At 37.5% G+C, this 19,881-nt stretch overlaps 1 protein-coding gene across 1 annotated transcript in view; it reads left to right on the top strand.

The window, feature by feature from the left end:
* Positions 1 to 19,881, top strand: part of UNC79 (unc-79 homolog, NALCN channel complex subunit) — a 345,437-nt gene that overhangs the window by 46,669 nt on the left and 278,887 nt on the right. Inside the window, exons 5-8 of the mRNA XM_069086022.1 lie at positions 5,642 to 5,734; positions 7,993 to 8,048; positions 8,717 to 8,846; positions 11,943 to 12,007. Coding sequence (XP_068942123.1) covers positions 5,642 to 5,734; positions 7,993 to 8,048; positions 8,717 to 8,846; positions 11,943 to 12,007 — 344 coding nt within the window. The remainder of the gene's footprint in view (positions 1 to 5,641; positions 5,735 to 7,992; positions 8,049 to 8,716; positions 8,847 to 11,942; positions 12,008 to 19,881) is intronic.

The following is a 19,881-nucleotide window of genomic DNA, read 5'->3' as shown; positions in this document are numbered from 1 at the left end:
AGGGACTCCAGATCAGCAGCAGCTGTGGCCGTTTCCAGATTTATCAATACATAGATGCGAAGGGCAAGTGCAGTGCAGTCTGGACTTTGGGACCAGTAAGTGGGAGTGTGTGGCTTTTACCCCCGGGGCGAGAAACCGCTGAGACTCCAGCACAGCCTGCCAGCTACATGTGGCGGCTACAGCTCCTGGCCTACAGAGTGTAGGGGGACCAAGCACCAGTCTGAGGGGTAATCGCTCTCGCTTTAACCTGCTTGAATCTGGATTGCAGTCTAGGGTGGAGGTCCTGGGGTGTGTGTCCAGCTTGCCAGAGCGTGTGGAGACCTCAGAGAGGGCACCCATCTAATACCTCCGGCAGCTGAGAAAACCCCAGCATTTGGGACGAAAACTCCCCTGTCTGGTGGCAGAGTCCTACTGTGGCAAAAAGCCCAAAAGTCAAATCATTGAGTGGCAAAATGAGCAGGCAAAGGAAACAAAGCAGACAGAAGATTCCAACATTACACTCCTATTTTGGGGATAAGAAGGAGCAAGGCATGGAACAGGAGGAAATCAGTGAAGTCAGAACTCCTGCACCAAAAGCTTCAAAGGAAAATACAAGCTGGTTACAGGCCATAGAGGACGTTAAGAAGCAGATAAGAGAAGTGGAGGAAAAATTGGGAAGAGAAATGAGAACAATGCAAGAAAATTATGAAATGAGAGTCAACAGCCTGACTGAAGAAAATAATACCTTAAAAAACAGACTGACTCAAATGGCAAAGGAGGCTCAAAAAGGCAATGAGGAGAAGAATGCCTTAAAAAGTCGAATTTGCCAGATGGAAAAAGAATCTCAAAAGCTCACTGAGGAGAATCATTGCTTCAGAATTAGACTAGAGCAAATGGAAGCTAATGACTTTATGAGAAATCAAGATGCTGTTAAACAGATCCAAACAAATGAAAGAATAGAAGGCAATGTGAAATATCTCATGGGAAAAACCACTGACCTGGAAAATAGATCCAGGAGAGATAATTTAAAAATTATTGGACTGCCTGAGAGCCATGACCAAAGTAAGAGCCTGGAAAGCATCCTCTAGGAAGTTCTCAAAGAAAACTGCCCTGATGTTTTAGAACCAGAGGGCAAAATAGAGGTTGAAAGAATCCACCGATCACCTCCTGAAAAAGATCCCAAAAAGAAAACTCCTAGGAATATTATAGCCAGGTTCCAGAATTCCCAGATTAAGGAGAGAATATTACAAGCAGCCAGGAAGAAACAATTTGAATATTGTGGAAACACAATCAGGATAACCCAGGATCTGGCAGCTTCTACACTGAGGGATCGAAGGGCCTGGAACGTGATATTCCGGAGGTCAAGGGAGCTGGGATTAAAACCAAGAGTCACCTACCCAGCAAAACTGAGTATCCTGTTTCAGGGGAAAATATGGTCATTCAGGACTTTCAAGCATTCTTGCTGAAAAAACCAGAGTTGAATAGAAAATTTGACATTCAGATACAAGAAGCAAGAGAAGCATGAGAAGGTAAACAGGGAAAAGAAATCATAAGGAACTTATCAAAGTTGAACTATTTTTTTTTTAAAGCAATCAGGGTTGAGTGGCTTGCTCGGGGTTACACGGCCAGTTGTTGTTTCTGGGTGTGGTGCTGGGTGTCTGGGCCCGGATTTGATCCGGGTCGTCCTGGCACTGGGGCCGGTGCTCTTGCTTGCTGAGCCACCTGGCCAAAGTTGAACTATTAACATTCCTACATGGAAAAACAATAATTGTAACTTATGAAACTTTTCTCAGTAGTTGAAGGGATTAGAAATATATATATATATATATATATATGTCTTTATATGAGGGTATGCGGGCATATGAATACATACGTGAATGTGTGTATATACGTTTACAGGTATACATAGATAGAGGGCACGGGACCAATTTAACAGGAAGGGATGATACTTAAAAGGTGAAATTAAGAGGTGAGAGGAATATAATGAGAGGAGATGGGGAGAGACAGAGTGGGGCAACTATCTCATACAGAAGAGGCAAGGGAAAATGGTTACAATGGAGGGGAAGAATAGGAAGGCAAAAGGGAATGGGTCAACCTTATTCCTATTGAATCTGGCTTGAGGAGGGAGGGAAATACACACTAAATAGGGGATCTCACCCTCCAGGAGAATAGGGGGGGGAAGGGGATGTGAGGGGGAATGATGGAAGGGAGGGCAGGCTGGAGGGGAGGGAAGTTGGAAGCACCCACTTTTGAAAAGGGACAGGATCAAAGTAGAGAATAGAACAAGTGGGAGGTGGGATAGGAGGGAGGGAAATATAGTCAGTCTTTTACAATACATCTACTATGTTATTGTTTTGCATTAGCCGCACATGTACAACCTATACTGAACTGCTTGTCTCCCCAGTGGGGGTGGGTGGCGGGGGGGAAGGGAATGAATCTGGAATTGAAAGTTTTAAAATCAAATATTCAAATATATGTATATATATATGTGTGTGTGTATACTATTATTAATACCATCTTACATGTTATTAAGAAAAAAAAAGATATACAGGCACTGAGGCATAGAGATCCACTGGAAAAGTTGAAACGGGTATGGGAGAAAATATGGGAGAGAGCAGACTGGAGGTGGGGATATCCTGTGGGACTGCTGTTTTGGGGGGATGGGTGGGGGAAAACGGGGAGAAAATTTGTAACTCAAAATCTGGTGGAAACGAATGATATAAATCAGAAGTTAATAAAGCATTTAAAAAAATAAAAAAAATAAAGAGGATAACAGTGGTAAGGCCTCAATGCCATCCTGCTTCAGATACCAGCTGCTATGATTTTACCAGTTAATAATGCCTTTTGAGTTTCTGGAGGGCAACATTTGGTTCATTTTAAAAATCAGATTTGTCTTTTATATCAGCCTTTGTTTTCAAATTTTCTCTTCCATATGTGACATGTATAAACATATATATGTCTGTGTATGTGTATATATATATATACACACACACACACATACACACACACACATATATATATATATACATACATATTGTGTGTGTGTTATGGAATTGATTAAAGACTGAAAATCATTTGTATTCTACCCAGGAAATCTTTCTTTCTGTAAGAGTTGACTCTAGGATTTGTAGGTACCTTTGAAATATTGTATGCTTGGGGATGTCCTTTGGCAGAGAAGCTTACCAATTGTATCCAAGTTAAAACTTGTTGATGGAATCTACCTTCCTTCTTTCAAGCATATTCATGGAGGCAAGATGTTTTGCAAAGGATCATGCCTCCTAGATTTATTTTCTAAGAATTTGGCCTTCCTTAGAATTTTGGGGTCTATGTTGTCTCACTAATTCTCTTTTTCAAGCCTGGATTCCCTTAGGATGTCACTGAACTTCAGAAAACATGCTCAGCTGTGTCTCAAATCTTAACTGTTATTGTAATAGCAATATGAATCTTCATTGGTGTATGAATGGTTGGGGCCTTCAAGACCAAGGAGTTATAGGTTATTGCTACACTAACTCTATTCATCCAGTCTAACATGGTAGTGGAAAGCATGCTAGACTTGAAATCAAGAGAACTGGGACTTGACATTTCTTAGATTAATTATGTGATTATGGGCAGTCCATTTAAATGCCTCAACTTTCTCATCTGTGAAATGAGTACATTACTATCTATTTCTCTCGTCTCACAGAGTTGTCATGGGCAAGAGAGAAGAGGGAGGAAGGGAGGGAGAGAGGAAGGGAGAGAGAGAGAAATATATTTTGAATGATTTTTTTCCTTGTTGTTTGTGTTCTTGCCTATATTCAGTCTCATGGGTACAGACTTCACATCTGTTTACATCATATCTTTTCAAAAACTAGATTCAATAAATAATGTGTGTTTGTGCATCTTTACTAAATTAGAGGTGAGCTGTTTGTATTCAGTCTGTTAGATGATCCTTCAGGTACTTTATTTTTTATACATCATCAGTGTCGATTTTCCAGGGCTTTGGCAAAGGGAAGGCTTTTAATTTTGTGATCTGACCACATGTTAGATCAATAGTGATAGAAAGGACAGCCTCCTTTGGTACCCTATTTCAGTATATGTCATCCTTACTTTAAGCTGGTTTACAGCAAAAGTAAAGACATTCCCAAAGAACAGTATCACAAAAAAATTTGAATTTTCCCCCTGGGGTTAGTCTGAAAGGCAGGCTCGTGTAGTGGAAAGATGACTAAACCAATAAATAAGAAGAAATGGATTCAAGTGCTGCCTCTACTACTTACTGGCACCTTGGGCTAATCACTTGGTTTCTATGTACATGACTTTTCCCATCTGTAAAATGGGGACAATACCACCATTTGACAGACTTAGTGTTTGGAAAGTATTTTATAAACTGGAAAGTACTTTACTAGCATGAGCTATTAGCATTTTTTTCTAGAAAGAGGTAACAACAATATAGTCTTTTACCCCTCCAAATTCTTCCAGAGGTCCTCAATTACCAAATACAAACCTAAACATACATTTTCAACATATTCTTCCAGTTTTTTTCCATGCTATTTAATATAATTCAGGTCCCATATTGCAATATCTGTATTTTCTCTGTTAGATAGATAGACCTACGTTCTACCAATTGTATGCAATTCATTTTTCTACTCAAGTTGCTCCCTGTGCTGGAACAGTATCACGTCAAGCTAGCCTTTGCTGACTGTGTAAAGTATGAACATCAAAATGATGGTTGCTCAAAGGTGTTTTACTTGTTGGCTGGGGGTTGATGTGTATCGAACTGACACCTACGGTTCCTTGCCACTGTAAATCTCTGATCTTAGTAAATAGAAGTGGAGAGTTTCCACTTACTGATTGGGGTCTGATCCAAGATTCTATTCAGGGAGTTGTTGAGAGTGGAGTAACAATGCCAAAGAAGACAGCAAAACCAGAAATTGGAAGGTTTGGGTTGATTTGGTTCACAGGAATTAAAGATGGGAATTGGGTGAGAACACAGAACTAGAGGAAGCAATCGGTGTCAGGAAAGTCAGAGTAAAACAGGAACTCTGGAAGCATAACTCAGTGACCCTTTGGCCCACCTTTCCATATTTTGATGGAGTGCCCTTTTACAGTGAAGCTGCATTTATCATCCATGCTCCATTCTGCTTATTAAAGAGGCAAGGCTTCAGATGCCAGGATTCACACAAAAATCTTACTGCCCATTTTCCCTTTAAGCTCTTCAGGATTTGGGTCTTCAAAAATGCCCTCTCTAACTAGCCAAATCAATCTAACATTCGTTGCATGGTACCTAAATGATCTTACATTTTTGTTTATGTTATAACCCAACCATAAACATTTTTGGAGAGCAGACAGTGCAGAGTACTGCTTGTAGGTGTTGGTTTTACATCATCATACTTGATGATCCTTCCTCACTCTCTCCTTTCCTTCCTTCCTTCCTTCCTTTCTTCCTTCCTTCCTTCCTTCCTTCCTTCCTTCCTTCCTTCCTTCCTTCCTTCCTTCCTTCCTCCCTTCCTTCCTCCCTTCCTCCCTCCCTTTCTTATTTATTGTGTAGCACACTAGGGAAATACAAAATTTATATCAGATACAATCCTTGATCTCATGGAGCTTAAAAGTCAGTTAGCATGCCTTGTGCAAAATGATAAATAAAAGTACATTATGTTGTGTCTAATACAAAAATGTTTACTTCCAGTGGGTTCATCAAGGAGAGAAGGTGTTCCCGCACATGTTAATCTCTCGGCATCATCTATGTTAATGATAGCAATGCAGTACACATCGAACCCAGGTAGGTAGAGTGTTAGCTCCTTCCACTTCTCTCCAAAGGCCTGGAGCCCTAAGTCCATTTCAAAAACAATCATGAAATACTCTTATGACTCTAAACAGGCTGTTATTTCTCACTGAGAAAGATTTATTGTGGTGGACTAGAGAGATGTTAGGAAACCTATTGGAAAACAGACTTTAGTATCAAAATAGAATTTTCTCTAGCCTCCTTGTGGAGGCGAGAAAAAACTTGCTGGCTCATGATGCTTTCAGAATGATGAAAAACAAGCTTTCACTGAAAATATGTGAGTAGGAATAGACATGAATATTCACATTAGAATGAAATTTATTAACCTAGTGGTTAATAGATTTGTACCTAGTGTGATTTTTGCATAAGCATATCTGCAAATGAATACTGAAAAAGGACCTTAAAGGGCAAACTATTCTGAGTCACATTCTACACATGTAAAATCAGGTTTTATTTGATTTTTTAAAATTCTCATTTATGAGGAAAGAAAAATTCTATGGTGGAGGATCCAGCTTTTAACCTCAACTTTTATGATTTCTCTCTTAAAGTATTCTCAGATATAAAAAAATAAGGTTCTCCAATGAATAGTGTAAGACTTTCATAAAAATATATTTGACTAAGGAATGATTTTCCATATATCATCTCTATCCAGTACAGAGGACGAACAAGATAAAGTTCAGATTTATTACATTTCTAATTAGTCTGATATGGGGTCTGGTCAAGCCAGGCCGAACTTTAGTGTTTTAGTATTAATGAATGCTCTCTACCTTTTGGTTTTCTGTGCATCATATGAATAAATATATTTGGTTTTCTCTGTATTATATAAAAAAATACTCACCATTGTGAGTATGAGTGCCTCTAGATCTGTTGCCTTATTTGTCACTGGGGAAAACCCATATGACTGCTTTTTTAATGTACTTTTTCTTAGTCTAGAAAAATAGTTCATTTTGCATTGAGAGAAATGAGACTCAGAGAATGAAGTACCTTGCTCATAATCACACCCCTATTAAGTGGCAGAGTAGGGACACAAAACTTAGATTTTCTGAATCCAAATCTATTACTTTCTGCCTCACTGGGCTTCTTGTTGAGGAATTCTCAAAGAATAAAACAATTCCTCCTAGGGATTCTTTGGCACGAGGTGATAGGGTATTGATCTCTCCGTTATGAGGTCATTTGAATTTATTATAGGAATAGCAAATGGCAGCCTGGTCATTGTAACTAATAGTCTGGTCTTGTAACTTATGGCATGAAATTATCTTCTTAATGTTATTCAATCTGCACACAATAGTTGAACTATGCCCTGTGTATTGTATTAGGAATTATAGGAAATAATTAAAAAAGACACTGCCACTGTCTTCATGTAACTTCACAGTTTAGTTCAGGAGGCAAAACATATAGTCATGGAGCTATGAGATGGGTGCTAAGTGAATTGAAACCAAGAGCAAATGGGGCTTGGGATTTGAAAGAAGGATTGCCAACTTTGAGCTAGAGCAGTCAGGGAAGGTTTCAATTTGAATATCTTAGCTTTTTCTTTCTTTCTTTTTTTTTTTTTAAAAGCAATTGGGGTTAAGTAACTTTCTCAAGGTTACACGGCCAGTTATTTCTGGGTGTGGTGCTAAGTATCTGAGCCCGGATTCGATCCCAGGCTATCCCAACTCTGGGGCTGGTGCTCTTACTCACTGTGCCACCTGGCTGCCCCCTCTTAGCTTTTTCTATCAAGACTCAAGACTATTTCTTGACTTTCTTTAAATCTAGGTGACATACACTATATATATTGTGATTCTTGGGAGTCCCTTAAGTTTAACATGATAAATTAAATGTTTCTAGTAGATATTAGAAGAAAGACCTATGGATTTCAAGTCCATTTCTTATTTTTGGAACTTTGACAAAATAAAAATGAATTTTTTTTAATGCCAACTGTAGAATAGTGAATCAGTCCTTAGCCTGATAGTTTGGAGACCTGGTTTTGAAACCTAACTTTGCCAGTAACTTACTTCATGATCTTGGCCTAGTCACTTGACTTCTCTTGGTATTAGACTCTCATCTATAAAATGAGAAGGTTTACTTATATACTTGTTAGATCTCTTTCCAGTTCTGATGTTTTATGTTGCAATTTTCTCAGGTTCTTTCTAGCTATGAATATGACTAATTCTTTGATTACTTTTAGTCGTATAGCCTTATTATTGTGTCTATAAGCATTTTTTCATGTGTTTACAAGTTAATTTTATGTTAAAATTGCACTTTCCTTCTTCTAGTGTATCATTGCCAGTTATTGGAATGCCTCATGAAATATAAGCAAGAAGTCTGGAAAGTAAGTTTTAGATCAAATGTATCTGGTGGATGCAAATTGAACTTGCATAACATTGTAAAAGATGGTTGACAAATATAAGTTGTGTAGGTCAAAAACATCAAAATCCTACTCTCTTCATGTAATAGTGCATATAATTCTTTCCTTGGTAGTGAATCTGTTTTTAGTTGGAATAGAAATGATGCCTTAAGAATAGTGTGCTGACAGAATAAATTAATGAACATGTCTTCAGTTGTGGAATTAGTTTATTCCTGTTTCTCTTATATTTTCAGATGACAAATTATTTAATTTAAATAAACAATTTGCCTGAATCCTTTTTTTTAAAATAACAGATGTACTTTTTAAAGATGACATTATGTATAGCCTAAATCCTTCTAGAATATTAATTCACTGTGGAACAGAATTTGGTATAAGATGAGACCCACTCAGACCTTACATTAAGAATTTTTGTCTAAGTCGGAAGGACTGTGTTATAAGGTAGTCTCACCTATAAGACAGGCTCACAGTGTATTCTTTGTGGTGTCTTACGTTGGAACTTCTGTAATATGATTTCTATATGTTTTTTATTGCTTAACTTACTGTAAAATCTAGTAATATTTCTTTAGTAATGTTGGATGGCCACGACACTTTTATGTTCTGTGATGCTGAGTGAATTTTCTCTTTCTATTTAGGATTTGCTGTATGTAATAGCATATGGACCTTCTCAAGTGAAACCTCCGGCTGTGCAAATGCTCTTTCACTATTGGCCCAATTTAAAACCTCCAGGGGCCATAAGTGAGTACAGGGGATTGCAGTATACAGGTAAGAGCCCAACCTAGTGAGAGAAATGGTTCAAGTACTCATTCATGCCACAAGCAGGGACATATGCAGGTACTTGTAGGCATTCAGGAATAATATGGAACACCCCAAGATATAAGTTACTGAGAAAGGTGAGGACTTCCACCTGGGACCTAGATGTTGCCAAATGGGACATAGCCCCATCTGTTCTGGTGGGGTTTTGGCCCTGGTCACAGACTCATTGTATGATAAGTGATAGCTGACACTTACCTACGAGGTCATTGTAGTATAGTGGAAAGAACATGGTAGTCAGGAGTACTTGGCTTCAAGTTCTGGCTCTAACACCTATTAGCTGTGTGACCCTGGGCAAGTTACTTGACCTCTCTGAGCCTCAGCCTTCTCACACTTAAAGTAGTGACAATAATACCTGTACTACATACTTCACAGAGTTGTTGTAAGGAAAGTGATTTATAAAACTTAAAAGTATTATATAAAAGAGACCTATGGTGCTCTGGACTACCAAAAATAAGACCTGCTTCTTAAGCATTTTCAAAGGTATATTGTTTTGGTTACAAAGGTCCCATTTAATGTACTGAGATGGCTATACAGAAGTGAGCAGAGCAGAAGTTAATATCCACTTGTTCCCATCCCTCTCAGCAGGTACTGTTTTCTTCAAGTATTTGAAGTGCTGTAATATAGAGGGATTAGAACTGTTCTACTTGATCCAAAAGGGAAGAATCAATGGATGAAAACTGCATAAGTAGATATTGGCTTCTTAAGGATTAGAGTTTTCCAAAAGTGGAAGAGATTCTTTCGGAAAGTAGTCATTTCTCCATCCCTGGAAGTCGTTAAGCAGAGGATGGATGACTTCTTGTCAGGAGTGATATTGAGGGAATTCATGATCAGATAAGGTTTGGGTTAGATGACCATTACGGTCCCATCTGACTCAGATCTTTTCTGATTTTATTGATTTAACCCCCAATGGTTGATCAGGGTCTGTCTGTACTGACTCCTACTGAACATGACACTGAAAAATATTGATGTCTAGCATGGGCATTCAAACATTGCTGCAGTCCCCGACTGTCTCAGCAGCAACACTCACATCATAAAAAACATTTCTTAGACTTATTACTGTTGATGAGGCGATCTCTTTGGGTAACAGCTCTTAGAAAATTATGTAAAATAATTCATTTTAAAATGGTGTAATAGATTTGTAACCTGGCATCTTTATAAGAATGTTAAAAATCAATTATAGGTAATAAAATTGTTATTGTGAATGATAAATACAAGTTGGATTTTTAATTCAAGGAAACTATAGGCATTTATGAAGTGCTTACTATGACTCTAACCTTATACTGAGAGTTAGCGTCATCCAGTAGAAAGAGTATTGGATTTAGAATCAAAAGGCATGAGTTTTAATCCCAGCTCTGATACTTCCTACCTCTATCCTTGGACAAGTCATTTAATCTTTGTAGGCCTTAGTTTCCTTCAGTGTAGAATGAGGAGATTAGTTGAGGGGTGGGGAACCTGTAGCCTCCAGGACACATGTGGCCCTCTAGTTCCTCAATGAATCCAAACTTCACAGAACAAATCCTCTTAATAAAAGAATTTGTTGTATAAAACTTAGACTCAGTCAAAAGACTGAACCTGAGGACCTAGAAGACCACGTGTGGCCTTGAGGCCACAGATTCCCCACTCCTGTTGACCTCCAAGGAACCTAATGTCTATGATATTATGATATTCAAAGATAAATACTTAGACAGTTATCTTATTTGTGAAGAAATTCACAGCTTTATAGGATGAAAAGGTGACACCTTTAATTCTCCCCAAAATAAACTAGTTATTACCTTATTAGGAAAAAATTTTTTTGAAGTGCTTTAGGCATTAGCACTACAGGGATAGTGATGATTCTTAGCTAAGCATTTCATTCTCATGTGATCCCACTGGCATGGTTTCTTGGTTTACCTTCTGTGTGTCCCAGATGAAGAATCTAGATAGAAATAAACAAACAGACAACCTCCCCCCACCCCCAAACAAATAAACAGAAGTTTAATCTGAATAAGGCAGACACAATCCTGAGTGGGGTTATTGGGAGAAGGAATATTTCTCTTGGTGGAGAAATTTAACCCTTCATTCTTCTACTGTACAGTAAAAAGGGTGCTAGATTTAGAGTCAGAGGACCTGAGTTCAAATTCTGCCCCTTACTTATTGCCTTTGTAACCTTGGACAAATCATGTACATTCTCTGGGTCTCAGTTTCTTTGACTGTAAAAAGAAGTGATTAGACTAGACCAGGGGTGTGGAACCTGAGGCCTCCAGGGCACATGTAGACCTTTGACTGAATCCAGACTTCATAGAACAAATCCCCTTAATAAAAGAATTTTTCTGTAAAACTTGAATTTAGTCAAAAAGCTGCACCCAAGGACCTAGAAGGACACATGTGGCCTTGAGGCTGCAGGTTCCCCACCCCTGGCACTGGACTAATGTCCCTTCTATCTCTAAATCCTAAATAAATAGTATGGGCTTATGATCCTTCATGACTTAGGAAAGAGCTTAACACAGATCTTAAGTATTACCAAATTGGGATACTTTCACATGAATAAATCTGAGACTTTTAGGGAAGTAGTGCATAGTGGAAAGAAAGCAAGTCAGGGAGTCAGGAAATTAGGGCTCTAGACTGTGCTTAGCTACCAACTGGTTGTATAGGCTTTGACAAATTGTTTAATCTCTCTAGTCTTATGTTTTCTCATCCGTGAAATGGGGATACCAACACTTGAATAATACAACAATTTTAAAGATTTCAGCAATAGATGATAAAATGCTTTGTTAGGTTAAAAAGGTTATACAAAAATCTGGTGGTATTATTTTCTCATTCTGTAGGACCCCTACTTTTTGTCTGGTGTCATTCCATGAGAAGGATGGTATGAATGTAATTTTTTCCCCCAGTTTTTGAATTGTTCAGACATTTAAATGATAAGAATATGCTTTAAGGTCTTTCAACAAAGGAACTATTTAAACAAGAATATAATGAAACCACTGAAGTGGTGGTGTTATGGGGATATAGTAGGGAATGTAGTAGCTATAATGAGTAAATATTGATCAGTTGTGCTTTGCTTTACAGCCTGGAATCCCATCCACTGCCAGCATATTGAATGCCATAATGCAATTAACAAACCAGCGGTGAAGGTACTGTTTTATTTGACTGGGGGCCATATTGTTATGCCAGTGGTCAAATTACTGGGAGCAAATTACTGTATGAAATAGAGCAGAATGCAGTCATTCTCTTCTGAAATTTATAGGCTTGTGCTCTGTGGAAATCTTGTCTCTCTCCATAAACTTTTTCTCTCACACTATATTCAACTTTTGCTGCAAGTTGTTCAGAGTTTGGCAAATTAGATTAAGTTAGAGCATGGAATAGTGAAATCTGTATGTGTTGACCAAGAGTTTACAGCCAAATAGTGGAGAGATAGGATAATTATCACAGTTATCCCACTGAAAACAATTGTCCTGACCTTTATAGATTTTTACCTTAGTTATTATAATTGTGGTAGTAAATTAAATACTTAATGGATACCACATTTTAGGTAGGGGATTGACAAATTGGAGTGCATCCAAAGGTTGGGGAGGAGATTACAAACATTGTCATTTAAGGACTGGTTGAAGGAATTGATGATGTTTCATGTGAAGAATTAAAGACTCTGAGGCTGGGGTGGAGTAAGGTTGTAATGTGATTACACCCATAAGGTATTTCATATATATATATTATATGTATATATATTATATATATATATATATATATGTACATACGTACATATACTCAAACACACACATGCACACACACATATATCAAACTTGCTCGTCTTGGTCTAAGTAAGTCAAAATAAGGCCAATAAATGGAAGCTATGAAAGTATTATGGGTTACCTCTGTATATAATGACTTCCTGTCATTGGTAATCTTAGAATGAAGACTAAGTAGCTAGCTGTCATGGAAATTGTAGCTGAGGATTTGTGCTTCAGGTGGGGAGTGACCAAATTATCTCAGAGGCTTCTTCAAATTCTAAGATTCTGTGAATTCACATTTTTGATTACAAATGGTATATGTTCCACAAATTTTTAATGAGCACTTGCCTTGTCTAAGGTGCCATTCCAGAAATACAAAGATGAGAAAATGATCTTAGTTCTTGTCCTTCAGGTGCTTACTATCTAGTGAGACATATATACCAATAACTATAATGCAAATCAGAAAAGTTTCACACGCTTAAAAGTCAGTATGGCCTGACAGATTTCAGGAAGGGAGAGATCACTTTTAACTGAAGAGGTTTCATAGAGAAGTCTGCAACTGAGGGAGCCCTTAAAGGAAGAGAAGAATATCAGTAAGATAAGAAGCAATTTTTTTTTTCCTGGCATAGGAAGAAAATACATAGAGGCACAGAGGAAGGAGAAGTCAGGTTGAGATCAGGGAAACATGATTTTTCCTTGTTCTAATGAACCATTTGTTTCAAGGTGAGATGACTGCAGTGTTGCTATGTAAATCCAAGGAGCATAAGCAAAAAATAGTTACATCTTGCCTAAAGAACACAGTTATGATTTATGATAAGTAACTGAGATGTTGTGGGATAGCAAACATGAGATTACTGGGTTGAAAGGAATGGTAGGAAATGGGGGAAAAGGAAGCATTGATTCTTTGTATGTGAATGATAAACTCACTCATTAACTCAACAAATGCTTATTTTTTACCTTTTATGTACAGGGCAATGTGCTACATTCTGGGCAAGAGACAATTATTTTATCTCTCTCTCTCTCTCTCCACACATATAGTGGCTGTTCTTAAGAAGGTTCTAGTCTAGTAGGGGAAGAAGAGACATATACAAATAACATGGACTATTTGTACCCAACCTGTGGTAGAATATTACGAAGTCATATTGGTCTGATCAGCCACAGTCAGACATAATGTAACTTGACTCTCGCATATTGATGTCATTTTGGTCCTCTTTGAGAATGAAGGACAACAGCCAACCAATATAACTTATATAACTTAGAATTAATTCTTAAGAGGAATAGAAGGTGTTATGAGGTCAAATGAGGAATAAATCACTTTGCACTGGAGAGACTGAGAAAGCTTCACATAGGATACATAGAAAATGCAAGAAAATAAAGGAAACCAACTGATAAAAATGTTTAGGTTATAATGAAAATGGCAAAATTCGGGGGAATAGCACTGCAAGATTATGACAAGTACCGTTTTACGTTAGTCCGTCAAGGAGGAGCTCGATGAAACCTTTGTGCATGATTGTGCATCTTTTGTAGATCCTGAATATCTTCCACAGTAGCTCTTCTAAACTTTTTGATTTTCATGTCCACAACTGTCTCTGATGCCCCTTTTCCTGAGCAAATGACCTTGTATCCTACTTTAATTGGGAAGTTGTAGAAGGGATTCATGTTTTAGGTAAGGCTTGAACTTCATGACCTGTAAGATCATGATTTTCAAAAATTATATGATTGAAAGATTAAAAAAACCCCTCACTTCTCAGTTTGTTTTTTAAATTTTATTTTAAAAATAATTAAAAAAATTAATCTCTCTTTCCCATAGGACCTATTCCTCTATTAATCAAATTAAACAACAACAACAACAATAAGTATCTCAATGCATATCTACGTAGTCAGGCAAAATAAATCCCCACATTAGCCATATATAGAAATGTTTGTCTCTTGTTACATTTTTTTCTTTTAAATGGTTTTAAATTTTTTTTCTAATCACATGTAAAAACAAATTTTTTTGGCTTTTTGGAGGGCAATTGAGGTTGTGACTTGCTCAAAGTCACATGGCTGGTAAGTGTTAAGTGCCTGAGGCCTCATTTGAACTCAGGTCCTCCTGATTCCAGGGCCAGTGTTATGCCCCCCCAAAACAATTTTTAACATTCATTTTTATAATAAAATTTCAAGTCCCAATTTTCTCCTTTCTTCCCTCTTTCCTCTCCCTCTTCCCTAAGATGATAAGCAATTTTATATGGGTTATGTATGTTCTTGCTATATTTCATTAGTGTCAAGTTTCATTTTTGGCAGGAGATTAGTGCCACATCTTCATTCTTTTGGACTCTTGGTTTTTCATTTAATTTTATTGATCAGTGTTCTAAAGTCTTTCAAAGTAGTTTTTTCTCTGTAACGTCACTATTATATAAATTGTTTTCCTGATTCTGCTCACTTATCTCTGCATCAGTTCATAAAGGTCTTACCAGTTTCTTCTGAAATAGTCCATTTCCTCATTTTTTATGGCACAACAGTATTCCATTCCATTCACATACCACAGCCATTCCCCAATAGGAGGATACTTCTTTAGTTTCTAATTTGTGGCTACCAAGAAAAGAGCTGCTATAAATATTTTTGTATACAGAGCACCTTTTTCACTTTTTAAAAAAATTTCTTTGGGTATAGACCTAGTAGAGATATAGCTGGGTGAGAGGATATTCACAGTCTGATAACTTTTTGGGCATAGTTCCAAATTGCTTTCCAGAATATTTAGCTAATTTAAATTCTTCAAACAGTGCACTAGAGTACCTGTTTTCCCACAGTCCCCCCAATGTTTGTAATTTCCTTCTTTTGTTATCTTTGCCAATCTGATAAGTGTGAGGCAGAATCTCAAAATTGATTTAGTTTTTATTTATCTAATTATTAGTGATAGAGCATTTTTTCATGATTGTTGATAGCTTAGATTTATTCTTTTGTAAAATTGTCTGTTCATGTCCTTTGACTATTTATTTATTTATTAGGAAATGGCTTCAGTTTTTTTTTTTTTAATTCTGTCTCTATCTCCACTGTTTCCTCTTTTCCTTAAATATTGCAGTGTTATCTCTCTTGATAATATCTCTCCTAAGTATCTTAAGGATCTTATATCTACCCTTATTCTACCCACATCTTTGGTGTTCTCCTGTTTTTAGACATATAGAAGCATTTGCCATCTAGAGAAAACCTTTATTTGATCCTATTGTCCCCCTCCCCCCATAACACCATGCCCGTTTCCTTCTTTTTACTGCCAGCCTTTTGGAATGAGTGATTTGTAGCCACTGCCTACATTTTATCCTTTATTTACTCTTTAGCTCCCTACTGTTTGACTTCTAACCCCGCCTCCCCAAACAACTGATGCTTTTTAAAAGTATATTTTCACTGACATCTTTTGTTATCTTCTTTCACTTGTATTTCCCCTCCCCCCCACAAAGAATCATTCCTTAATAAAGTATGAAGAAAAGAAGGGAAAAAAAAAGTTCCATGAAAGTCAGCTTCATATTAAAAGAACCTGACTTTATATGCAGTATTTGACACACATGGTCCAAACTTTTGCAAAGGAGTCAAGGGAAGTGTCTTTGTATTTTTGTTTTTTGAGTCCAACTTTGGTCATTCTGATTTCATAGCATTTGGTTTTTGCCAGTCTGCCATTCAAGGTCAACAATGATTTTGTAAATCTAATTTTTTTTTCTCAATTCTTATTCTACTTGACTTCTCTTCAGAATCTGAAGCTCTTGATTATTACATATGCTTGAAACTTCTTCCTCTCTTGGCTTTCTGGTTCTTCTCCCTTTTATTGTACTTTCTCAATGTCATCTTTCCATTCATACCCATAGGCATTCCATAGAGCTCAGTCCTTGGTCCTCTGTCCTCATAAAATTCAAGTTAAGAGAAATATTTCCTTGCTCCTCACCTGGTGATTTTCATCATTGTGCATTGCTTCTTATCATTTATCCCAAATCAATTCTCTCTACTCCTGCCTACTCTAAACTCCCCATTTCAAAGGATATATGAGATTTTAGAGCTGTAAAGGACCTTAGAGATCATGGAGTTCAATTCCCTTCATTTAAAAATGAGGAAATAGAAGCACAGAGAGGTAAGAATGACTTGCCCAGGATCATATCACTAGTTAGTTGACAGAGCCACAATACAATACTAGGTCCTATGATTCCAAATCCAATGCCTCTTCCACTGCATCATGCTGTTTCCCTTTTTGTTGATGATACTACTCTGTTCCTACTTACTCATGATGAAAAATCTTAGTGTCATCTTGTATTCTTTTCTTTCCTTCATTAACTCTATCTAGTCAATAACCAGAAGCAGAATGGCACAAAAACTAGGGAACTGGTGTTGAAGCCACAAACTCTGTGTTCAAGTCCTACCTCTGACATTTAATGGCCACGTGGCTCTGAGCTTAACACTTAACCTTTCAGCGTCTAGGGGCAGCTCTCCAAGACTTTAAAAGTTGTAGAAAGTGTGACCTTAGTCAGGGTGGGGGGGTGGGTTTCTTCACCTGAGAGTTCCTTATTACCTTTGAAATCACAAGTCCAGTCCCTATCACTAGTTGATGAATCAACATTTTTTAAGCATTATGTGTCAGGCACTGTGCTAGGCCTAATCAATAACTATATCCTGCCAATTCTTTCTTCAAAATGTTTCAGAAACAATTAGTACTCAATTATGGGTTGAACCTTATATACTGATCAGGGCATAGGACTGGGAAGGAACAGAATGATAAAAGCTGGATTATAGTCCCATTTGACTAGATATATAGACTATATGAAATGGAAAGGTGGATTGGAGCTAGATTGCAGGTGGAAACCTAAATGCCAGAATCAGGATGTCTACTTTATTGAGTAGACAGTAAGGAGCCATTGAAAATTTCTGCATAAGGAAGTAACACAGTTAAAGTGGTACATTAATAAGATTACTTATTAAACCAAGGGCTGAAGTAATCACTTAAGGTAAATGAAAATTGTATAAAAGATGGGAAGGAAACTGAGCTAGATATGATGATGACATTTATGATCTTAATGATAAGGAGGAAGTAAACCATTTAAAGAAAATACACTCCTGGAAAGTAATTTTTTTAATTTTTAGGTCATAAGTAGGAAATAAGTCTAAGATGTAATAAGCGATCTTTAAAGATAAAAAAACCCCAAGAAGAATGCAAAGAAGACAGAAGAGTTAATAAAGATGACCCAAAACAGGGACCTTAAAAACCATCTAGAGTGCCATAAACATAAGTGTTTGCAGACAGAATAGAGATTGGGGCTTATTACTTTGGAAGAGAGAGCATGAGAAGAAGTATCATAAAAGCTCATATAATTCTAGATTAGGTAAGCAGATTTATTTGCCAAATTCTAGGAGACTTAAGAAAGGCTCCTACACCTTGAAACTTGAAAGAGGTAAGTCTAGGACAAATGAAGGAGGTTTTAATTCAATTCAAAGAGAACATTTATTCAACATGTTCTAGGTTCAAGGCACTGTGATAAATACTCTGCATACAAAGCTGAAAAACAAAACAGTCTCTGTCCTCAAGAATTTATAATTGATCAAGGGTATATGACACTGACACAACTAAATAATAATAGTGACAGTGTACATTTACAGTACAGAACACAGACTAAAACGCTTTCCTCAATACAACTGTCTGAGCTACATAATACAAGTATTGGTTTCATTTTACCCATGGAGAAATTGAGGCTCCACGGTTATACAGATAGTAACAGATCTATGACTTGAACCAAAGTCTTCTTAAAAAAGGATTTGTATTCTTTCTGCCTCATCAGATTGGGGAAAAGAGAAGTATAGGAGAATTTAGTGGGGAGAGATCACTTTCAAGTGAGGGGTACGTGTGTGCGAGTGTGTGTGTGTGTGTGTGTGTGTGTGTGTGTGAGAGAGAGAGAGACAGAGAGACAGAGGGGGGGGAGGGAGAGAAACAGGGAGAGAGAGAGAAAGATCCTGAAAGCTTTATAGAAAGCATGGCACCTAGCTGGACCCTTTAGGAAGGGGCAGATTTCATCAGATAGAGATGAAGAGGGAATGTGTTCCAAACATGGAGGGGGAGGAAGGCTGTATACAAAAATTCACAGTAGTGGGAGAAGTAAAAGATGAGATTGAGGATAGCTGATAATGTGGTTTGATATAAATGCTGAGTTTATAAAGGCTAAAAACATAGACTGGATCCTGTTTGTAGAAGGTCTCAAAGACCATATTAAGGAATTTGTAAGAGTGTAGCTGCATGAAGCCATGAGCTATGGTTTATCTAAAATTTATGCCTCTCCAAGTGCCTAGTACTGTGCCCTGCACATAGTAGAAGTTTAATAATTATTTGTTGAGTGAATAAATGAAAGATTGAATGAAAGTTTCTGTGTAGGAAAGCAGATCTGTGCACTGGGTAGATTCTTTGGGCACTGTGTGAAGGTTACATTGAAGAAGGAGCAGCAGATAGTACTCATAGAATAAATTATTTCAACAAGTGGTACAGGCTAAACGTATACATACATTCAAAAAAAGATGTAAATAAATTCATGGTGGACCTCTAGAGGATTACTAGGGGAGACAAAAATATCTTTAGTTATTTCTTGGACTTCTGAGACTGATGTTAAGGAGGATGAGCACATTTCCCCCCAGCATGGTTCTATGGAAATGCTTTTGTTCTAAAAAAGGGAAAGAGTCAAGCAAATATTTCACTGGAGAAACTGGGCATCTGCATTGGACAAAGTGCATATTTCACAGGGACAAGAGAACCATAGTGACCTAGTACACTTAGGAACTTATATCAGGGGAATTTGACCAGCATTATTTTGTGATGCTCTGCTAAAATTCTATGATGTATTATTGTGGTTTGGAGGTGACTCTGGGTTCCTAAAGATGATGCCCTGGAATGCAAACTCTGGCAGGTTGTACCACACTGGATAAGTTTTGGGTGTAGGTTTGGTGATAGATTGCATGCCTGTCATCTGAGGATCAACTAAGGTTAGTCTCAAAATGGGTGAATTTTTTTTAGCTATTCCAACTTTAAAAGACAGGTCAGAGAGAAGTCATAATTTATATCTATTGGGGAACTGCTCATAACGATGAAACTACCCAACCTTTAAGTATTGTGTAAGTATTTTGTGGTGACAGACCTCCTCAAAGTCCTTCTTGAGTTTCTCCCTGTGACATGGCAGTGACTCTGGGTTCTCAAAAGCTATGCCCTTAGGGCACAAATTCTAGAAGTTTCTATCAAGCTGGAATAGCTTGAGTATGGTCCAGGAAGGAAGGAAACATGCATT

This window comes from Petaurus breviceps, unplaced genomic scaffold (genome assembly GCF_028583685.1).
Source record: "Petaurus breviceps papuanus isolate PSGF00001 unplaced genomic scaffold, PetGlider_PUasm1.0 177, whole genome shotgun sequence".
NCBI lineage: Eukaryota > Metazoa > Chordata > Mammalia > Diprotodontia > Petauridae > Petaurus > Petaurus breviceps.
This window is presented reverse-complemented; position numbering and strand designations above follow the sequence as displayed.